At 42.5% G+C, this 19,967-nt stretch overlaps 1 protein-coding gene across 1 annotated transcript in view; it reads left to right on the top strand.

Annotated features, from left to right (window-relative positions):
* FBXL16 (F-box and leucine rich repeat protein 16) overlaps positions 1–10,019 on the top strand; it is a 40,163-nt gene extending 30,144 nt beyond the window's left edge. The window contains exons 3-6 of the mRNA XM_040440228.1: positions 2,038–2,546; positions 4,319–4,403; positions 8,079–8,142; positions 8,281–10,019. Of these exons, the coding sequence (XP_040296162.1) occupies positions 2,038–2,546; positions 4,319–4,403; positions 8,079–8,142; positions 8,281–8,429 (807 nt within the window). The 3' untranslated portion in view covers positions 8,430–10,019. The remainder of the gene's footprint in view (positions 1–2,037; positions 2,547–4,318; positions 4,404–8,078; positions 8,143–8,280) is intronic.
* Positions 10,020–19,967: the final 9,948 nt, after the last annotated feature.

Raw genomic sequence — 19,967 nt, 5'->3', positions numbered from 1 at the left:
GAATATAACTACTATAATACTGCTCCTATGTACAAGAATATATCTACTATAATACTGCTCCTATGTACAAGAATATAACTACTATAATACTGCTCCTGTGTACAAGAATATAACTACTATAATACTGCCTCCTATGTACAAGAATATAACTACTATAATACTGCTCCTATGTACAAGAATATAACTACTATAATACTGCCTCCTATGTACAAGAATATAACTACTATAATACTGCTCCTATGTATAAGAACATAACTACTATAATACTGCCTCCTATGTACAAGAATATAACTACTATAATACTGCTCCTATGTACAAGAATATAACTACTATAATACTGCTCCTATGTACAAGAATATAACTACTATAATACTGCTCCTATGTACAAGAATATATCTACTATAATACTTCTCCTATGTACAATAATATAACTGCTATAATACTGCTCCAATGTACAAGAATATAACTACTATAATACTGCTCCTATGTACAAGAATATAACTACTATAATACTGCTCCTATGTACAAGAATATAACTACTATAATACTGCTCCTATGTACAAGAATATAACTACTATAATACTGCTCCTATGTACAAGAATATAACTATTATAATACTGCCTCCTATGTACAAGAATATAACTACTATAATACTGCCTCCTATGTACAAGAATATAACTACTATAATACTGCTCCTATGTACAAGAATATAACTACTATAATACTGCTCCTATGTACAAGAATATAACTACTATAATACTGCTCCTGTGTACAAGAATATAACTACTATAATACTGCTCCTATGTACAAGAATATAACTACTATAATACTGCCCCTATGTACAAGAATATAACTACTATAATACTGCTCCTATGTACAAGAATATAACTACTATAATACTGCTCCTATATACAAGAATATAACTACTATAATACTGCCCCCTATGTACAAGAATATAACTACTATAATACTGCTCCTATGTACAAGAATATAACTACTATAATACTGCTCCTGTGTACAAGAATATAACTACTATAATACTGCCTCCTATGTACAACAATATAACTACTATAATACTGCCCCTATGTACAAGAATATAACTACTATAATACTGCTCCTATGTACAAGAATATAACTACTATAATACTGCTCCTATATACAAGAATATAACTACTATAATACTGCTCCTATGTACAAGAATATAACTACTATAATACTGTCTCCTACGTACAAGAATATAACTACTATAATACTGCTCCTATGTACAAGAATATAACTACTATAATACTGCCTCCTATGTACAAGAATATAACTACTATAATACTGCTCCTATGTACAACAATATAACTACTATAATACTGCTCCTATGTACAAGAATATAACTACTATAATACTGCTCCTATGTACAAGAATATAACTACTATAATACTGCTCCTATGTACAAGAATATAACTACTATAATACTTCTCCTATGTACAATAATATAACTGCTATAATACTGCTCCTATGTACAAGAATATAACTACTATAATACTTCTCCTATGTACAATAATATAACTGCTATAATACTGTCTCTTCTTAGCCACACGTGGTCCTCTAAATCTCAGGTGCCTGTTGTTACCACTAGAGGGCAGTATAACTCTGACTTGACTTGTTAAAAGTTACAGGTTGCCCTCTAGTGGTGAGAACAGGCATTGCAAAACTGTGAAAGGACTACTGGGTTAGACAGTTTTTGTCCCCTGCTGTATGTGGTTTATTCTGCAGTAAACAGGTGGTTTTTCTAATGTGATGTTTCCCACTATGTATATATTTTGTGTATGTGATTCCCCCACTATACTGCCATCCGGTGGTTGTATGTGGTACTACAGTAGTGATGTGTATTTTGGTGGGCAGCTAGATATTAGTAACCCATCCAGAGCTAATACTAATTCAGCGGTATCCAGCCTAGACACCCTCCACTTCAGACTGTTACATTTTACTTGCACTGACACATTGTAACAAAACAGATGCTGACTGACATGTTTGTTGTCTCCGCAGGTGATGCTGGAGCAGATGCAGGGGGTGGTCAGGCTGGAGCTGTCCGGCTGTAATGACTTCACGGAGGCTGGTTTGTGGTCCAGTTTACATGGACGGATCACGTCTCTGAGCGTCAGTGACTGTATCAACGTGGCAGACGATGCCGTGGCAGCCATCTCCCAGCTTCTTCCCAACCTGGGGGAGCTGAACCTGCAGGCCTACCATGTAACGGACACAGCGCTGGCATACTTTACTGCCAAACAGGGCCGAGCCACACATACACTACGCCTCCACTCCTGCTGGGAGATCACCAACCATGGGGTGGTCAATGTGGTCCACAGCCTGCCCAACCTGACAGTCCTCAGCCTTTCTGGGTGCTCCAAAGTGACAGATGATGGGGTGGAGCTGGTGGCTGAAAACCTGAGAAGACTGCGAGGACTGGACCTGTCATGGTGTCCCAGGCTGACAGACACAGCACTGGAGTATATTGCATGTGACCTGCACAAGCTGGAGGAGCTCGTCCTTGATAGGTGGGTGGTGATTTGGAAGGAATGTCCATTACTTTTAGCAGAAGAAACCGGTGAAGAACTTACTGAGGAGCCCTATGTTGGTGCTGAGTATAGGGAGTCAGTTGTACCCAGCCATGTGAACTGGGTAGGTGGTCACTACCCTGAAAGATGGTGTTCTGCTCTGAGGCTTTGATGTTCCTCCAAGTTGTCCTTCTTACTTCAGGTTAAACCTTCCAAGCATTTTACAGCCTTGAGCCATTTTCATCCGAGGGATGCCTTGAGACCCCTTTGCAGGACCATAAGGTTCCTTAAAACCTATGGTGATAAACACCCCACTGTAGGCGAATAGATTCCTATCACTATGGTTCCTCTGGATCCATCGCACCTCGCCACCAATCCTTGTCTGATCCCCCAAAATTCTTACATTTACTGTGTGACTTGCAGTACCAGTTTCCACCACTGCTTAGAATGAAACAGACATAGGAATCAATGCAATTGCGCCCCCACAGCACTGATCTATGTGATAAAAAAGAGTGATTCTACAATGCAATACAATGTAGGGTTGTCACGATACCAAAATTTTGATTCGATTTCGATACCATAAAAAAGTATTGCGATTCTCGATACCACGCGAAAAAAATGAAAACACCAAAAAAGCCGCGTGCATTTTCGTATTTTATGGAACGTCCGCCCCATAATCGAACAGTCCTATCCTATTTTTTGGGGGGGATAAGGTGACAAAAAAAATGTCGAATCGCGCGTTTTTTATTTATTTCTTTTTTTCTGTTACGGCGTTCACCGCATAGGAGATTCTTTTAAATATTTTAATAGTTTGGACTTGGCGATATGTAATATGTTTATTTATTTATTTATTGTTTATATATTTTATATGTAAAATTGGGAAAGGGGGTGATTTATACTTAGTATTTTGGTGTGTTTTTTGTTTATTTATTTATTTATTTTTTTGCTTTTTATTTAATAACTATTTCCCCCCTTAGGGGGCTAGAACCTGGGATCTTTTAATCCTTTGTCCTATTCACCCTGATAGATCTCTATCAGGGTGAATAGGACCTTACACTCTCCCTGCTGCCCTGGGCTCTGTGCACACAGCAGCGGGGAGCTCACCATGGCAGCCATGGCTTCAGCAGCGTCCTGGCTGCCAAGGTAACCGATTGGAGCCCCAGGATTACACTGCTGGGGCTCTGATCAGAAGCTCCCACTGCACCTCCAATGAGGAGGAGGAGGAGAGGCGACCCTGTGGCAACTGCCACCAATGACTTTAATACTGGGGGGGGGGGGCGCACTGCGCCACTAATGTTTTTAATACTGGGGGGCGCACTGTGCCACCATTGATAATTAACCTTTAATACAGATACAGGAAACGGGTGTCGGTGGCAGAATCACATTGCCGGCACCCGGACTCTATGACAGGGAGCTGTGATCAGCGGCATTTACCGTAACCCCTCAGGTGCAGCACCCACCTCCTGTATCTGTATTAAACGTTAATTATCATTGGTGGCACAGTGGCCACAGCCCCTCCCCTCCTCCGCCCCTCTCTATTCTTATTGGCAGCAGCAGCACAGGGGGGAGGGACTGCTTCCTTCTCCCCTGTGCTGCTGAGGGAACATGGCGCGCGCTGAGAGCAGCACGCTCCATGTTCTCTGATACTAGGCTGCGCAGTATCGGTAAAAGGCAAATCCTGGTATCGAATCGATACCGGTACAAAAGTATCGATTGGGTAGGAGGTAATATGCTAGATATGTTAGATTGCTGACCTGTGTCGCTCTTTTCAGGTGTGTACGGATCACAGACACCGGACTCAGCTACCTGTCCACCATGTCATCGCTCCGCAGTCTGTACCTCCGCTGGTGCTGCCAGGTAAAACCTCTGGAAGAGTGTGGCCTCAATCATGTTCGATACTGTCTGATGAGTGGTGTATCTAATCCTATCCTGTGTGATACTGTCTGATGAGTGGTGTATCTAATCCTATCATGTGTGATACTGTCTGATGAGTGGTGTATCTAATACTATCATGTGTGATACTGTCTGATGAGTGGTGTATCTAATCCTATCATGTGTGATACTGTCTGATGAGTGGTGTATCTAATCCTATCATGTGTGATACTGTCTGATGAGTGGTGTATCTAATCCTATCATGTGTGATACTGTCTGATGAGTGGTGTATCTAATACTATCATGTGTGATACTGTCTGATGAGTGGTGTATCTAATCCTATCATGTGTGATACTGTCTGATGAGTGGTGTATCTAATCCTATCATGTGTGATACTGTCTGATGAGTGGTGTATCTAATCCTATCATGTGCGATACTGTCTGCTGAGCTGTGTATCTAATACTATCATGTGTGATACTGTCTGCTGAGCTGTGTATCTAATCCTCTCCTGTGTGATACTGTCTGATGAGTGGTGTATCTAATCCTATCATGTGTGATACTGTCTGATGAGTGGTGTATCTAATCCTATCCTGTGTGATACTGTCTAATGAGCCGTGTATCTAATCCTGTCATGTGTGATACTTTTTGCTGAGCTATATATCTAAGCCTTTTGCATGTGATACTGTCGGCTGAGCCATGTATCTAAGCCTGCCGTGTGTGATACTGCCTGCCAAGCTCATGTATCTAATCCTGTCATGTGTGCCACTGTCTGCTGAGCCATGTATCTAAGCCTGTCACGTGTGATGCTGTCTGCTGAGCTATATACAGTATCTAAGCCTTTCATGTGTGCCACTGTCTGCTGAGCTATGTATTTAAAGCACGTCATGTGTGATACTGTTTGCTGAGCCATGTATCTAAGCCTATTATGTGTGATAAGACAAAACACAGAAATGAAGTGGCAATTCTGGAGGAGCTGCTCAGCCCCTGACACTGTGGCGTGTCTTTTATTGAGGGAGCAGCCCCACCGCATGTGGACCGCAATAATCGACTAACCCCAGCAAAATATGCATACAATGGAGGACGTCGACGCGGTCCACATGCACCACAAGAGCAAACTACACAGAATGTAGCAAATAAACATATGAAACACAGAGAGGAAATGCACCAAACAGAAATGCTACTGACTATACTGGGAAGTCATACATGCAGGTATTAAAAGCTGAGACTTTCGCCAATATGTTCCAGTCAGGAAGATATCGGAGCCCATCAATGCACCACGTCACGGTCACTCAGCATGGCAAAGGGTCCTAGCCGCTACTCTAACTATGGTGTGAACATGGTCTGGGGGTGATATAATTCAGCACACAGCCAAGCCTCCACACAAAGGCCCAGCATGAATACTGTGGTAGTACAATGTGAATGAGGCCAGGCCGTGAGCCACACCTATGCCAGACCATGTGATGGAAGTTACCAGGTGCAACAGAGTGTCCAAACACACTCAAATCTAACAAGACAAAACACAGAAATGAAGTGGCAATTCTGGAGGAGCTGCTCAGCCCCTGACACTGTGGCGTGTCTTTTATTGAGGGAGCAGCCCCACCGCATGTGGACCGCAATAATCGACTAACCCCAGCAAAATATGCATACAATGGAGGACGTCGACGCGGTCCACATGCACCACAAGAGCAAACTACACAGAATGTAGCAAATAAACATATGAAACACAGAGAGGAAATGCACCAAACAGAAATGCTACTGACTATACTGGGAAGTCATACCTGCATGTATGACTTCCCAGTATAGTCAGTAGCATTTCTGTTTGGTGCATTTCCTCTCTGTGTTTCATATGTTTATTTGCTACATTCTGTGTAGTTTGCTCTTGTGGTGCATGTGGACCGCGTCGACGTCCTCCATTGTATGCATATTTTGCTGGGGTTAGTCGATTATTGCGGTCCACATGCGGTGGGGCTGCTCCCTCAATAAAAGACACGCCACAGTGTCAGGGGCTGAGCAGCTCCTCCAGAATTGCCACTTCATTTCTGTGTTTTGTCTTGTTAGATTTGAGTGTGTTTGGACACTCTGTTGCACCTGGTAACTTCCATCACATGGTCTGGCATAGGTGTGGCTCACGGCCTGGCCTCATTCACATTGTACTACCACAGTATTCATGCTGGGCCTTTGTGTGGAGGCTTGGCTGTGTGCTGAATTATATCACCCCCAGACCATGTTCACACCATAGTTAGAGTAGCGGCTAGGACCCTTTGCCATGCTGAGTGACCGTGACGTGGTGCATTGATGGGCTCCGATATCTTCCTGACTGGAACATATTGGCGAAAGTCTCAGCTTTTAATACCTGCATGTATGACTTCCCAGTATAGTCAGTAGCATTTCTGTTTGGTGCATTTCCTCTCTGTGTTTCATATGTTTATTTGCTACATTCTGTGTAGTTTGCTCTTGTGGTGCATGTGGACCGCGTCGACGTCCTCCATTGTATGCATATTTTGCTGGGGTTAGTCGATTATTGCGGTCCACATGCGGTGGGGCTGCTCCCTCAATAAAAGACACGCCACAGTGTCAGGGGCTGAGCAGCTCCTCCAGAATTGCCACTTCATTTCTGTGTTTTGTCTTGTTAGATTTGAGTGTGTTTGGACACTCTGTTGCACCTGGTAACTTCCATCACATGGTCTGGCATAGGTGTGGCTCACGGCCTGGCCTCATTCACATTGTACTACCACAGTATTCATGCTGGGCCTTTGTGTGGAGGCTTGGCTGTGTGCTGAATTATATCACCCCCAGACCATGTTCACACCATAGTTAGAGTAGCGGCTAGGACCCTTTGCCATGCTGAGTGACCGTGACGTGGTGCATTGATGGGCTCCGATATCTTCCTGACTGGAACATATTGGCGAAAGTCTCAGCTTTTAATACCTGCATGTATGACTTCCCAGTATAGTCAGTAGCATTTCTGTTTGGTGCATTTCCTCTCTGTGTTTCATATGTTTATTTGCTACATTCTGTGTAGTTTGCTCTTGTGGTGCATGTGGACCGCGTCGACGTCCTCCATTGTATGCATATTTTGCTGGGGTTAGTCGATTATTGCGGTCCACATGCGGTGGGGCTGCTCCCTCAATAAAAGACACGCCACAGTGTCAGGGGCTGAGCAGCTCCTCCAGAATTGCCACTTCATTTCTGTGTTTTGTCTTGTTAGATTTGAGTGTGTTTGGACACTCTGTTGCACCTGGTAACTTCCATCACATGGTCTGGCATAGGTGTGGCTCACGGCCTGGCCTCATTCACATTGTACTACCACAGTATTCATGCTGGGCCTTTGTGTGGAGGCTTGGCTGTGTGCTGAATTATATCACCCCCAGACCATGTTCACACCATAGTTAGAGTAGCGGCTAGGACCCTTTGCCATGCTGAGTGACCGTGACGTGGTGCATTGATGGGCTCCGATATCTTCCTGACTGGAACATATTGGCGAAAGTCTCAGCTTTTAATACCTGCATGTATGACTTCCCAGTATAGTCAGTAGCATTTCTGTTTGGTGCATTTCCTCTCTGTGTTTCATACTATTATGTGTGATGTCTGTCTGATGATTTGTTTATCTAATCCTATCATATGTGGATCCGATCTTTACAGTATCACCTTCTGTTGCAGGTACAAGATTTTGGTCTGAAGCATCTCCTGGGGATGAAAAGTTTACGTCTCTTATCTCTGGCCGGTGAGTTTATGATTTATTGCTCTATTTGCTGCATGTCCCAATGTACTGGATGTTGGTGGTTGTTGTGCTCAGAGAAGCTTAGGGGGAAAGCCTTAAAAACCTTTGAGGATACTCAGTATTCTACATATCTCTCACCAGGTTGTCCTCTACTCACCACCACCGGCCTTTCAGGTCTCGTTCAACTCCAGGACCTAGAAGAACTGGAACTAACCAACTGTCCTGGTGCCACTCCTGAGCTCTTCAAATACTTCTCCCAGCACCTGCCTCGTTGCGTGGTGATCGAGTAACCAGCAGGAGCCAGGCGTTCAAAACAGTCCGAGCTGTATCCTCCGAAACCATTTCCAGCACTGACCATCTGATCGGAGACTTTGGCTGTGGGACTTTAATACCCGAGTCATTGATTTGCTGACAAAGCAAAGAGAGCAAGATCCTGGGAGATAATTTCACACTCCAGTTTGTGAAGACCTCATTCCATGTCCCGAAGTCAGGGTTGTATTATTTCCCGCGCTTCATCTCTTGTCTTCTCTGTCGTGGATTGATACTCACAAGTAGAGCCGGTTCCCATCCGAAACCCTATCGACGTTCTCTTTGCAAGGATTCTATGGTGTGAGGTGGAGTACAGAACATTGTGGAGTGTTGCTTCCAGTTCCAGTTGTGGTCCTCCATAGTTTGGTTCTTTCGAAGATAATTATTTTTGGTTGTTTCTTTGATTCTAGATTTTTTTTCTATCCTAAAATTGAAAAGATCAAAGAATACCAGCGACATGAATGGTTTCTGCTGGATTATGGAGTTGCTCTTCTTAAGGAAAGTTCAGTAGACAGGTTCTGCATGGCTGTCAAGCTCCACCTTATGGCTCTCATTCAGATGGAGTAGTTGGAAAGATCCACCGAGTACTACAATCTCGTGTCACCTTTTTTTTTTACAGTTTGTCCACCTCCGGTCTCTCTGTATAGTACGGACGTTTCCAACATCTGCCTGTTGCTACTTCTCGCTCAACATTTCAATATCTCGTCCCAGAGGAATGACCCTCTTGATGGTCTTGGTGATATGATTGTCCTATGGGAGTTATGGTGGTGGCACATTGAGAAAATCCTTCTACTTGGCCAAGGCATTCCAAATAAAATGAAAGAGGACCACAAAAGGTCCGTTATGTTGAGTCGATAGCCTGCAACTTTCTACACATGACCAGACACAAGAAGATCTTGATTGGCTGTTGGTGGTCATTGTGCCGTGTCTTGATTGATGTTGGTGCCATCGGACGTGTAGACTGTATAATGCGGAGTAGACACTGTCTTGAGGGACATCAGGCCTTGTATAAACCTTTGGGAGGGGAGGGAGGGGTTGCATCCCTCGTACATCTTCCCGGCTTTCCCTAGTGCCTGTACATTGATGCTGTTGCTCGATGTTCCCTCCATGACCTGCCCCCCCAGAAGACCAGGGAGAAGCAGTGTGGTTTTTAATTCTAACAACATTTGTGCTTTTTGACACCTTTTTTCTGAGTTCACGAGAACTGTGAGATGTCACTTGGATGACGTGATAGTAAAAAGGAAGCTTCAGGGGTTAACATACAATCAAATTTCTGTTCTCTCTTGCTGTCTTGTACTGTCTCTGTCCATCTTTAATTCCACAGGGTTTTTCTCTCTCTCTCTCTAGGTATCACTCCTCTCATCCTTTCTTCACCTCTATCTCTCATATCCCATATGACACGGTTTGTCTCTTTGTATGCTTGTCCCATGTTCTGGCCCATCCCCCGCATGTTTCTTTCCTCCTGTCTCTTTTTCAGACTCCTCTCCTTCCTGGAGAGCACTGTCTATGGAACAATCTCGTGTTGTTTTTTCACCATGCTTTAAATATATTAAAATATATAAGAATTCAGAGTTTTCATCCAAAGGAATATGGCCGCTCGTTTCCGTCTCATTAGTTAATTCGTTTCATTGACTAATTTCTATATGTGTGATGCAGAACTTTATCCCCACGGAAGCTTCGAGCCACCCCTCCGAAAAGAAAGCTGCAAAGCAGTATCAACCAAGGGCAGCCACTGCAGGGATGGTGAACCTCTATGCCAGAGTTATTTAGGCACACTATGGCACTAATATGTCACAATTATTTGGAGACTGTATAGGGACTACAGTGGCATGCAAAAGTTTGGGCACCCTTGGTCACAATTATTGTTACTCTGAACAGTTAAGCAAATTGAAGATGAAATGATCTCCAAAAGACATAAAGTTGAAGATGACACGTTCCTTTTGTATTTTAAGCAAAAAAAAAATTTTATTTTCATCTTTTACATTTAGAAAATAACAAAAAAGGAAACAGGCCTAAAGCAAAACTTTGGGCAACCTGCACGGTTATACCTAGTAGCACCCCTTTTGACAAGTCATCACAGCTTGTAATTGCTTCTTGTAGCAGCCAAGAGTCTTTCAATTTTTGTTTGAGGAATTTTCATCCATTCTTCCTTGCAGAAATCTTCCAGTTCTGTGAGATTCCTGGGCCCTCTTGCATGTTGTGCTCTTTTGAAGTCAATCCACAGATTTTCAATGATGTTCAAAACAGGGGATTGTGAGGACCATCCTTCAGCTTGTGCCTTTTGAGGTAGTTTCCGGTTGCCATTTCATTGGTTTGAAAGGTAATTAAGAAATGACAGTTAACAAGAATAGTAGAGGTCAAGAGAAGGTCTGGAAGACTAAGATAAATTTCAGAGACAGTTACTAGTAGGCTTGCTAGAAAGTCAAATCAGAACCCTCTCTTGACTGCAAAAGACCTTCAGAAAGATTTAGCAGAATCTGTTCAGAATATGTTCTACTGTTCAGCAACATCTGCACAAATATGGCCTTCATGAAAGAGTCATCAGAAGAAGACCCCTCCTTCATCCTCATCACAAAATTCAGCAGCAGAAGTTTGCAAAAGAACATCTAAACAAGTCTGATGCATTTTGTAAATAATTCCTGCAGAACAATGAGGTTGAAATAGAACTCTTCGGCCATAATGAGCAAAGAGTTTATGAATTACATTCCAAACTGATGAAATGGCAACCTGAAACTATCTCTAAAGGTGCAAGCTGAAGGTTTTACCATGGCCCATACAGTCCCCTGATCTGCTGAAGGTTTTACCATGGCCCTCACAGTCCCCCTGATCTGCTGAAGGCTTTACCATGGCCCTCACAGTCCCCCTGATCTGCTGAAGGCTTTACCATGGCCCTCACAGTCCCCTGATCTGCTGAAGGCTTTACCATGGCCCTCACAGTCCCCCTGATCTGCTGAAGGCTTTACCATGGCCCTCACAGTCCCCTGATCTGCTGAAGGCTTTACCAAGGCCCTCACAGTCCCCTGATCTGAACATCATTGAAAATCTGTGGATAGACCTCAAAAGAGCAAAGCGTGCAAGACGGCCCAGGAATCTCACAGAACTGGAAGATTTTTTTTAAGGAAGAATATATGAAAATCCCTCAAACAAGAACGGAAAGACTTTTGGCTGCTACAAAAAGCAATTACAAGCTGTGATACTTGTCAAAGGGGTGATACTAGGTACTAACCATGCAGGGTGCCCAAAGTTTTGCTTTAAGCCCATTTCCTTTTTTGTTATTTTCAAAATGTTTTTGCTTAAAATGCAAAAGGAACGTGTCATCTTTAACTTTATGCCTTTTGGAGATTATTTCATCTTCAATTTGCTTAACTGTTCACAGTAACAGCAATTGTGACCAGGAATGCCCAAACATTTGCATGCCACTGTATAGGGCAGTATAATTGGGAGACTGTGGTATTGTTATTTTGGCACTGTAGCAGTATTTTTGGGTGGTATTACTATAATTTGAGCATTGCATGACATCCGCCATATTGCAGCTGTATTATTTGGGAGCTATTTGGGATCAGATAAGGACTATATGGCAGTAAAAGTAGCTGAGGCACTTATATGTGAGAACTGTTGAGTGGACTGTTATTTGAGGACTACATGGCACTATTATATGGAGATGGAGTTGTTGATTTATATTATTTGTGCACTGTAGAGCACTTTCGGGTACTATGCCAGTGTTATTAGGTGATTATGGCCTTATCTCTAGTGAAGTGTTTGGTAATATTATTTAAAGGAATTCTGTCACCAGGTTTCACCCCTGTCAGCTAAACATATGCTGATGTTCAGGGCCTCATCAGGATTCCTAATGTGGGCTTCTAAATGTGATCCGTAGCCTTATTTTGCCAAAAAACAGGTTTTACTAACCTGTCACTCAAAGAAATAAGGTGCCCAAGGGGATGTTAATGGATGCAAGGTGCCGGCCGCACCCGGCGCCGTTCGTGCCCAGCGCCGCCTTTCCAGACTTCTGCACCGCCTCCTAATCCTCTGTGCCGCCTCTCGCTCTCCCTCCCTCCCCCCTCCTCCTGCTGTAAGATCCCGCGCGTGCGCACAGGGCTCTGCCTGATGCGCCCGTGCGGACTTCTCGATTTGGCTTCTTAAAGCGAAGTGTGCATGCGCCGGCACTTCGCTCAACCCAGGTATGACCTGCACTCTGGCGCCAGCCTCTCAGAGCCCTGTGCGCACACGCGATATCTTACAGCAGGAGGAGGGGGGAGGAAGGGAGAGCGAGAGGCGGCACAGAGGATTAGGAGGCGGTGCAGAAGTCTGGAAAGGCGGCGCTGGGCACGAACGGCGGTGGGTGCGGCGGGCACCTTGCATCCCTTGACATCCCCTTGGGCACCTTATTTCTTTGAGTGACAGGTTAGTAAAACCTGTTTTTTAGCAAAATAAGGCTATGGATCACATTTAGAAGCTCACATTAGGAATCCTGAAGACGCCCTGAACATCAGCATATGTTTAGCTGACGGGGTGAGACCTGGTGACAGAATCCCTTTGAGATTGGATGGCACTGTTATTTGGGAATGTATGGCGCTGTTATTTGGGAATGTATGGCACTGTTATTTGGCGACTGTATGGTACTATTATTTTGAGATTGTATGACACTGTTATTTTGAGATTGGGATGGCACTGATATTTGGTGACTGTCTGACGTATGTGGACTGTTGGTATTATATTTTGACTTTGAGTAGGAGTACCATTCATTGTCTCTGGCACTATTATTTTAGGATTTTTTTTGTACTATTATCTTGGGGTTGTATGGCACTGATATTTGGTGACTGTATGATGTGTGCGGACTGTTTAGTGGCACACTATTATATTGAGATTTTACGGTACTATTATTTTGTGATTGTATGGCACTATGTGTGTGAACTGTTTGGTGGTGTTATATTTGGACTTTGAATAAGAGTATCATTCAGGGTCTGGCACTATTATTTTGGGGTTGTATGGCACTGTTTTGGTGACTGTATGGCATTATTATGTGTGGACCATTTGGTAGTATTATTTGGACACCGCGTGGCAATATTATTTGAGGACTTATTGAAGTGTGAACTCAGCCTAATGCGTGCTCTAGGATAATAATAATCTTTTTTTTATATAGCACCAACATATTCCGCAACACTTTTCAGTCAAAGGGTTGATGTACAAACAAGGGGGAGACCAATTGGTAATGAGTTATAGTAGTCGAGACGAGAAAGGATCGGGGTCACCATTACATTTAGCTGTCAGGAGGTCATTGGTCACTTTGGTGAGGGCAGTTTCTGTAGAATGTAGAGAGTGCGGAAACCTGATTGTAAGGGGTCACGGAGAAAATAACAGAGAGATAGCGGATGAGGCAAGAGTGGACCACAAAGCGCTCCTGGAGTTTAAAGATGAAGGGGAGATTAGAGATAGGTCTGTAGTTAGTTGCAGAGGACGGGTCAAGAGATGGTTTCTTTAGTAATGGGGTAAATGTAATGTTTGAAAGAAAAGGGGAAGATGCCGGAAGAGAGGGAGAGGTCAAAGATTTTGGTTAGGTGAGTAGGGATGAGCGCGAATATTCAAATAGCGGAATATTCGTACGAATATTACAACTTCGTAAATTCGCGAATATTTCGAATATATTAAAATATATTCGTTATAACGAATATTAGTTTTTTTTCCATCTGAACCCATTAGTCATATTAGTAATTTACTTTAATATCACTAAATCAGTGCTAGTAATTTAGGATCAGTAAAAATTACTACTATCACTGATGGGTTAGCTTGGTAGAGTTGTCGAATATAGCGCTATATTCTCTATCTTCGTCTATTCGACCAAGCCAACCCAATAGCATACAGCCCTTATGCGACCCGATTAACGCTTATATTTAATTGCCGATTTATCGCATAACATAAACTATCTTACATAAAGAGGGAAATTATTAATCAGTAACGATTCTCATTACTGATTTATAATTTCCCTCTTCATGTAGGATAGTTTATGTCATGCGATAAATCGGCAATTACATATGCGAGTGAATCGCGTCGCATAAGGGCTGTATGCTATTGGGTTGGCTTGGTCGAATAGACGAAGATAGAGAATATAGCGCTATATTCGCTATATTCGACATTCAACAATTCTACCAAGCCAACCGTTACTTACGGTTGGCTTGGTAGAATTGTCGAATATAGCGAATATAGCGCTATATTCTCTATCTTCGTCTATTCGACCAAGCCAACCCAATAGCATACAGCCCTTATGCGACGCGATTCACTCGCATATATAATTGCCTATTTGTCGCATTACATAAACTATCTTACATAAAGAGAAAAATTATAAATCAGTAACGATTCTCATTTTATGTACGATTCTCAATTTATGTACAGCACTATATTAGATAAATTGCAGTCTATATGTGTATATTACGAATATTCGAAAAAACAAAGTTATTGCAATATTGCAAATATTCATAAAATACACATATAGACTGCAATTTAGCTAATATAGTGCTATAATGTTTTTTTTATAGTCTCATTTTTTTGTCTCTTCTCAACTTCATTTTTGGAAAAAATTGACACTATTATAAAAAAAAAATACTACAGCACTATATTAGCTAAATTGCAGTCTATATGCGTATATTACGAATATTCGCTATATTGCTATAACTTCGTTTTTTTCGAATATTCGTAATAAACACATATAGACTGCAATTTAGCTAATATAGTGCTGTAGTATTTTTTTTTATAGTGTCAATTTTTTCCAAAAATGTTCAGAAGAGACAAAAAAATTAGACTATAAAAAAAAGATAATAGCACTATATTAGCTAAATTATGTGTATTTTACGAATATTCGATATATTGCTATAACTTCGTATTTTAGAATATTCGTAACTTTCTAAAAAACGAAGTTATAGCAATACAGCGAATATTCGTAAAATACACATATTAGCCAACCAATATGAAAGTTGCCTTATGCAGTTTAAAGAAAATCGCAATACGCGAAAAATTTAATCGCATATTATTCGAGATAAATAGAATAATGACGAATATTCGATTTTGACAAATATAAGACGAATATAAAGGACGAATATTCAATTGAATATTCGCGAAATATCGCGAAATCGAATATGGCACCTCCCGCTCATCACTATAGGTGAGTAGTGACAGATCGGGAAAGAGACTGGAGGAAGTGTAAGGGAATAGGGTCAGTAGTAGATGTGGTGGAGCAAGAAGAAGAGAGGATCCTGGAGACTTCTTCTGTGACTGGGTCAAATGTAGAAAGTGAACCAGGGGAGATTTGGGGAGGAGGAAGGGGATCGATGACACTTAGTGGCTGGGAGTGATTTTCATGCTGAATGTTATCAATTGTCTTTTGAAGTAGGTGGCCAGATCTTCAGCACAGAGGTATGTAATAGGCGCCTGCACTTTTGGACTGAGGGAGTGAAAACTCCAAAGAGTTTTTTTGGATTATTGGATAGTGAGCAGATCAGGGTCGTGAAGTAGGTCTGTTTGGGGAGGTGAGGGGAAGAGTTATAGGTTCTCTGCATAAATTAGTAACGGGAGAAATCTTGTGGTGTCTGAGTTTTTCTCCTTAGGCGTTCGGCACTTCTGGAGCATCTTTGTAGGTAGCAAGTTTGAGGCTTTCATCTCTGTTTGGAGGGTCTGAGTGTAGGGGGCGCTAGTTCATCCAGGGCACTTCTGGGGGTGTCATTATAGTGTTTTGCAGCCAAATCAGGACAGGAGAGGGAGGAGATTGGGGACAGAGATGACTATAGTGAGTGGCATATAGATTTCTGAATCTGTGATAAGTAGGAGCGTGGGGAGATGGATGAGAACTTGTGACAGTGAAGGAGAGAAGGTTGTGGTCAGAGAGCAGGAGAGGAAAGTTAGCAATGTGAGAAACGGAGCAGAGTTGGAAAAAGACCAGGTCAGGTGTGTTACTATCTTCATGCATCTGAGAGTTAGAAAGCTGTGAAAGCCCAAGAGAGGAGATTACAGATAGAAGCTGGGGGGAAACGAGGAGATGTCTATGCGGAGGTTAAAGTCGTCCAAAATGGTACTTCTGAGGAGAGGAAATGTGACAGCTGGGCAGCAAAGTGATCCAGGAACTGGGTGCGTGAGCCAGGGGGTCAGAGGATGCAAGAGTCTGAGGGTGTGGACCTCAAAAGATGGGAATGAGAGTGATGGTACTGGGGGAATGACCTGGATAGTGCAGTGTGGAAACAAAAGTATGCTGACTCCACCACCATGTCCGTTCTCAGGTCTGGAGGTATGAGAAAAAAGTAAGCCACCTTAAGATAGAACAGGAGGGGAAGAAGTGTCAGACTGCTAAATCCAAGTTTCGGTGAGAGCCAGCAGGTTATGGGAATTTGTGAAAGGAAAAGCTCATGAATGTAGGGGAGTTTGTTGCACACTGACTGTAGGTTCCAGAACACAAAGGGTTGATTCAGAAAGGTGAATAAAGCATGTGAGCTGTACATGGGTGAGAGCAGGAGAGAGGGGCTGATGTGGAGAGAATGCAATGGAGGGGTAAGAGGATGGTGAGCGTGGAGGAAAAAGACACATAACAAAATGGACAGAGACAATAGTGTTAGCAATTGTGTATGGGTATCTGGTATAACATACCTGTCTCCTCCCCTCTCTAACTGCCATGTTTAACTGCAAGGAATTTGGGGGGGTCTTAGAGGGTATGTGTTCCAGTATAGCATACATGTCACTGATTCAATTTTGCTATGTCCCTAAGAATGTCCCTAAGAAGTAATGAAAAATCTTGTGGTTCACCTGAGTGACCAGTAGGTGGCGCTGGTTCATATAATTTACTGATTTGTGTAGTTGTAGTTCTGTGTGTGTCCAGCAGAGGTCGTCTGAGTACACACCCTTGGTCCTCCTGCCTGGCCCCAGGTCAGCAGCAGCCTGCTGTGCTCAGCTGTTACCCTGTCTGCTGCGCTGGAGGAGCAGAACGCTCCATTATACTGAACCGATTTTACACTTGTGAGATGCTGGGAAAGGCTGATGGTGGGAAATACTGAAGAACGGAGTCAGGGCCAGGGACTTCATTACCCCTTCAGCACTACAATAGAGGTGTCAGCATCACCCTGCAGAAGGAGGAGTCATAAGATGTGAAGAATGAGAGAAACAGAAGTGCGGTGATGGCGCCAGCGACAGCGTATGAGGATATTAGGGACAAGACAAAATCACAAACAGACATACACATATATGTGCACATAGAGTAATCATACATATACAATCATACATATACCCATACAATCATACATACGTATACCCATATAAGCATACAATCATACATATATACTTATACAATCATATATAATCATACATATACCCATACAATTATACATACGTATACTCATATAATCATACAATCATATATATACATATACCAATACAATCATACATACAGTACAGACCAAAAGTTTGGACACACCTTCTCATTCAAAGAGTTTTCTTTATTTTCATGACTATGAAGGCATCAAAACTATGAATTAACACATGTGGAATTATATACATAACAAACAAGTGTGAAACAACTGAAAATATGTCATATTCTAGGTTCTTCAAAGTAGCCACCTTTTGCTTTGATTACTGCTTTGCACACTCTTGGCATTCTCTTGATGAGCTTCAAGAGGTAGTCCCCTGAAATGGTCTTCCAACAGTCTTGAAGGAGTTCCCAGAGATGCTTAGCACTTGTTGGCCCTTTTGCCTTCACTCTGCGGTCCAGCTCACCCCAAACCATCTCGATTGGGTTCAGGTCCGGTGACTGTGGAAGCCAGGTCATCTGGCCCAGCAGCCCATCACTCTCCTTCATGGTCAAATAGCCCTTACTTTCAAAGTTTTCCCAATTTTTCGGCTGACTGACTGACCTTCATTTCTTAAAGTAATGATGGCCACTCGTTTTTCTTTACTTAGCTGCTTTTTTCTTGCCATAATACAAATTCTAACAGTCTATTCAGTAGGACTATCAGCTGTGTATCCACCTGACTTCTCCTCAACGCCACTGATGGTCCCAACCCCATTTATAAGGCAAGAAATCCCACTTATTAAACCTGACAGGGCACACCTGTGAAGTGAAAACCATTTCAGGGGACTACCTCTTGAAGCTCATCAAGAGAATGCCAAGAGTGTGCAAAGCAGTAATCAAAGCAAAAGGTGGCTACTTTGAAGAACCTAGAATATGACATATTTTCAGTTGTTTCACACTTGTTTGTTATGTATATAATTCCACATGTGTTAATTCATAGTTTTGATGCCTTCATAGTCATGAAAATAAAGAAAACTCGTTGAATGAGAAGGTGTGTCCAAACTTTTGGTCTGTACTGTACAATCATACATATATATACCCATACAATCATACAGTATATATATACCCATACAATCATACATACGTATAATCATACAATCAAACATACATATAATCAGACAAACATATACACATGCAATCATAGATATACATACACAGAATATACATACATACAGATATACAATTGTGCATACACATACATACATGTGGCCTTACTATTTTGTCACTTTGGCGGTATTATTTGAGATTGTATGGTACTGATAATTAGTGACTTACATGCATACACATCCAAGCACATACATATATAAAAACATACACACACACAAATATGTGCAAATACATACATGTCCACATATGTACCCAAACATACACATATAAATGCATGCACATGTACACACCTATACATGGATACAGAAGCATACATACACCTAGATCCGCACACATCTGCCCCTGTGTGTTCACCTTTCTATAAACACACACACAACATATCTGGCCTGGAGCACAGCGGGGTCAGGTCTGGCCGCTGACCTCCCGCTGTCCGGCCTTGTGTGCACATTCCCTCTGTGCGCCACCTGTGGGGGGAAGGGACTTCAATTACAGACCTCCCTGGGTATCTGGGGCCCCGCAGGGCGAGGCTGGAGTCATACATGGCAGTTTTGGGGGCATTTTTAGCAAAAATCAGGAGTGGATTCAAAAGCAACTGAAAACACAAAGGAAGGACACCTGCATCTCCTGTTGGATCCACATCTGGGCATGCCTCAAAAAACTGCATCAAAAACTGCAAGTGTGATTCCAGCCCTATACATGTACTTGTATCTGAGGGAGCGGCATGATGATTAGTAATGTGACCACATGGAGCTATAATTACACCCGTATACGTGTACGATGCTCTCCAGGATTACACCGCTCACCACCGACCTGCGCCAGGTCCTTGACCCTACGAAGATGGCAAACATGGCGGGAGAGCCTTAGAAATATGGAGAATACACCAGAAAACTGTCATCATTACATTGGTGAATCTGCCCCCAATGTGTATACAGATCAGATACAAGATGACGTCATCACATCCAGCATCACATGATGTCATCATATCTAGCATCACATGATGTCATCACATCCAGCATCACATGCAGTCATCATATCTAGCATCACATATAACCCATTCAAGATGATGTCAACACATCCATGACATCATCAT

This window comes from Bufo bufo, chromosome 7, assembly GCF_905171765.1.
Source record: "Bufo bufo chromosome 7, aBufBuf1.1, whole genome shotgun sequence".
Lineage (NCBI taxonomy): Eukaryota > Metazoa > Chordata > Amphibia > Anura > Bufonidae > Bufo > Bufo bufo.
The sequence above is the reverse complement of the archived record's forward strand: the minus strand, read 5'-3'. Positions and strand labels throughout refer to the sequence as shown.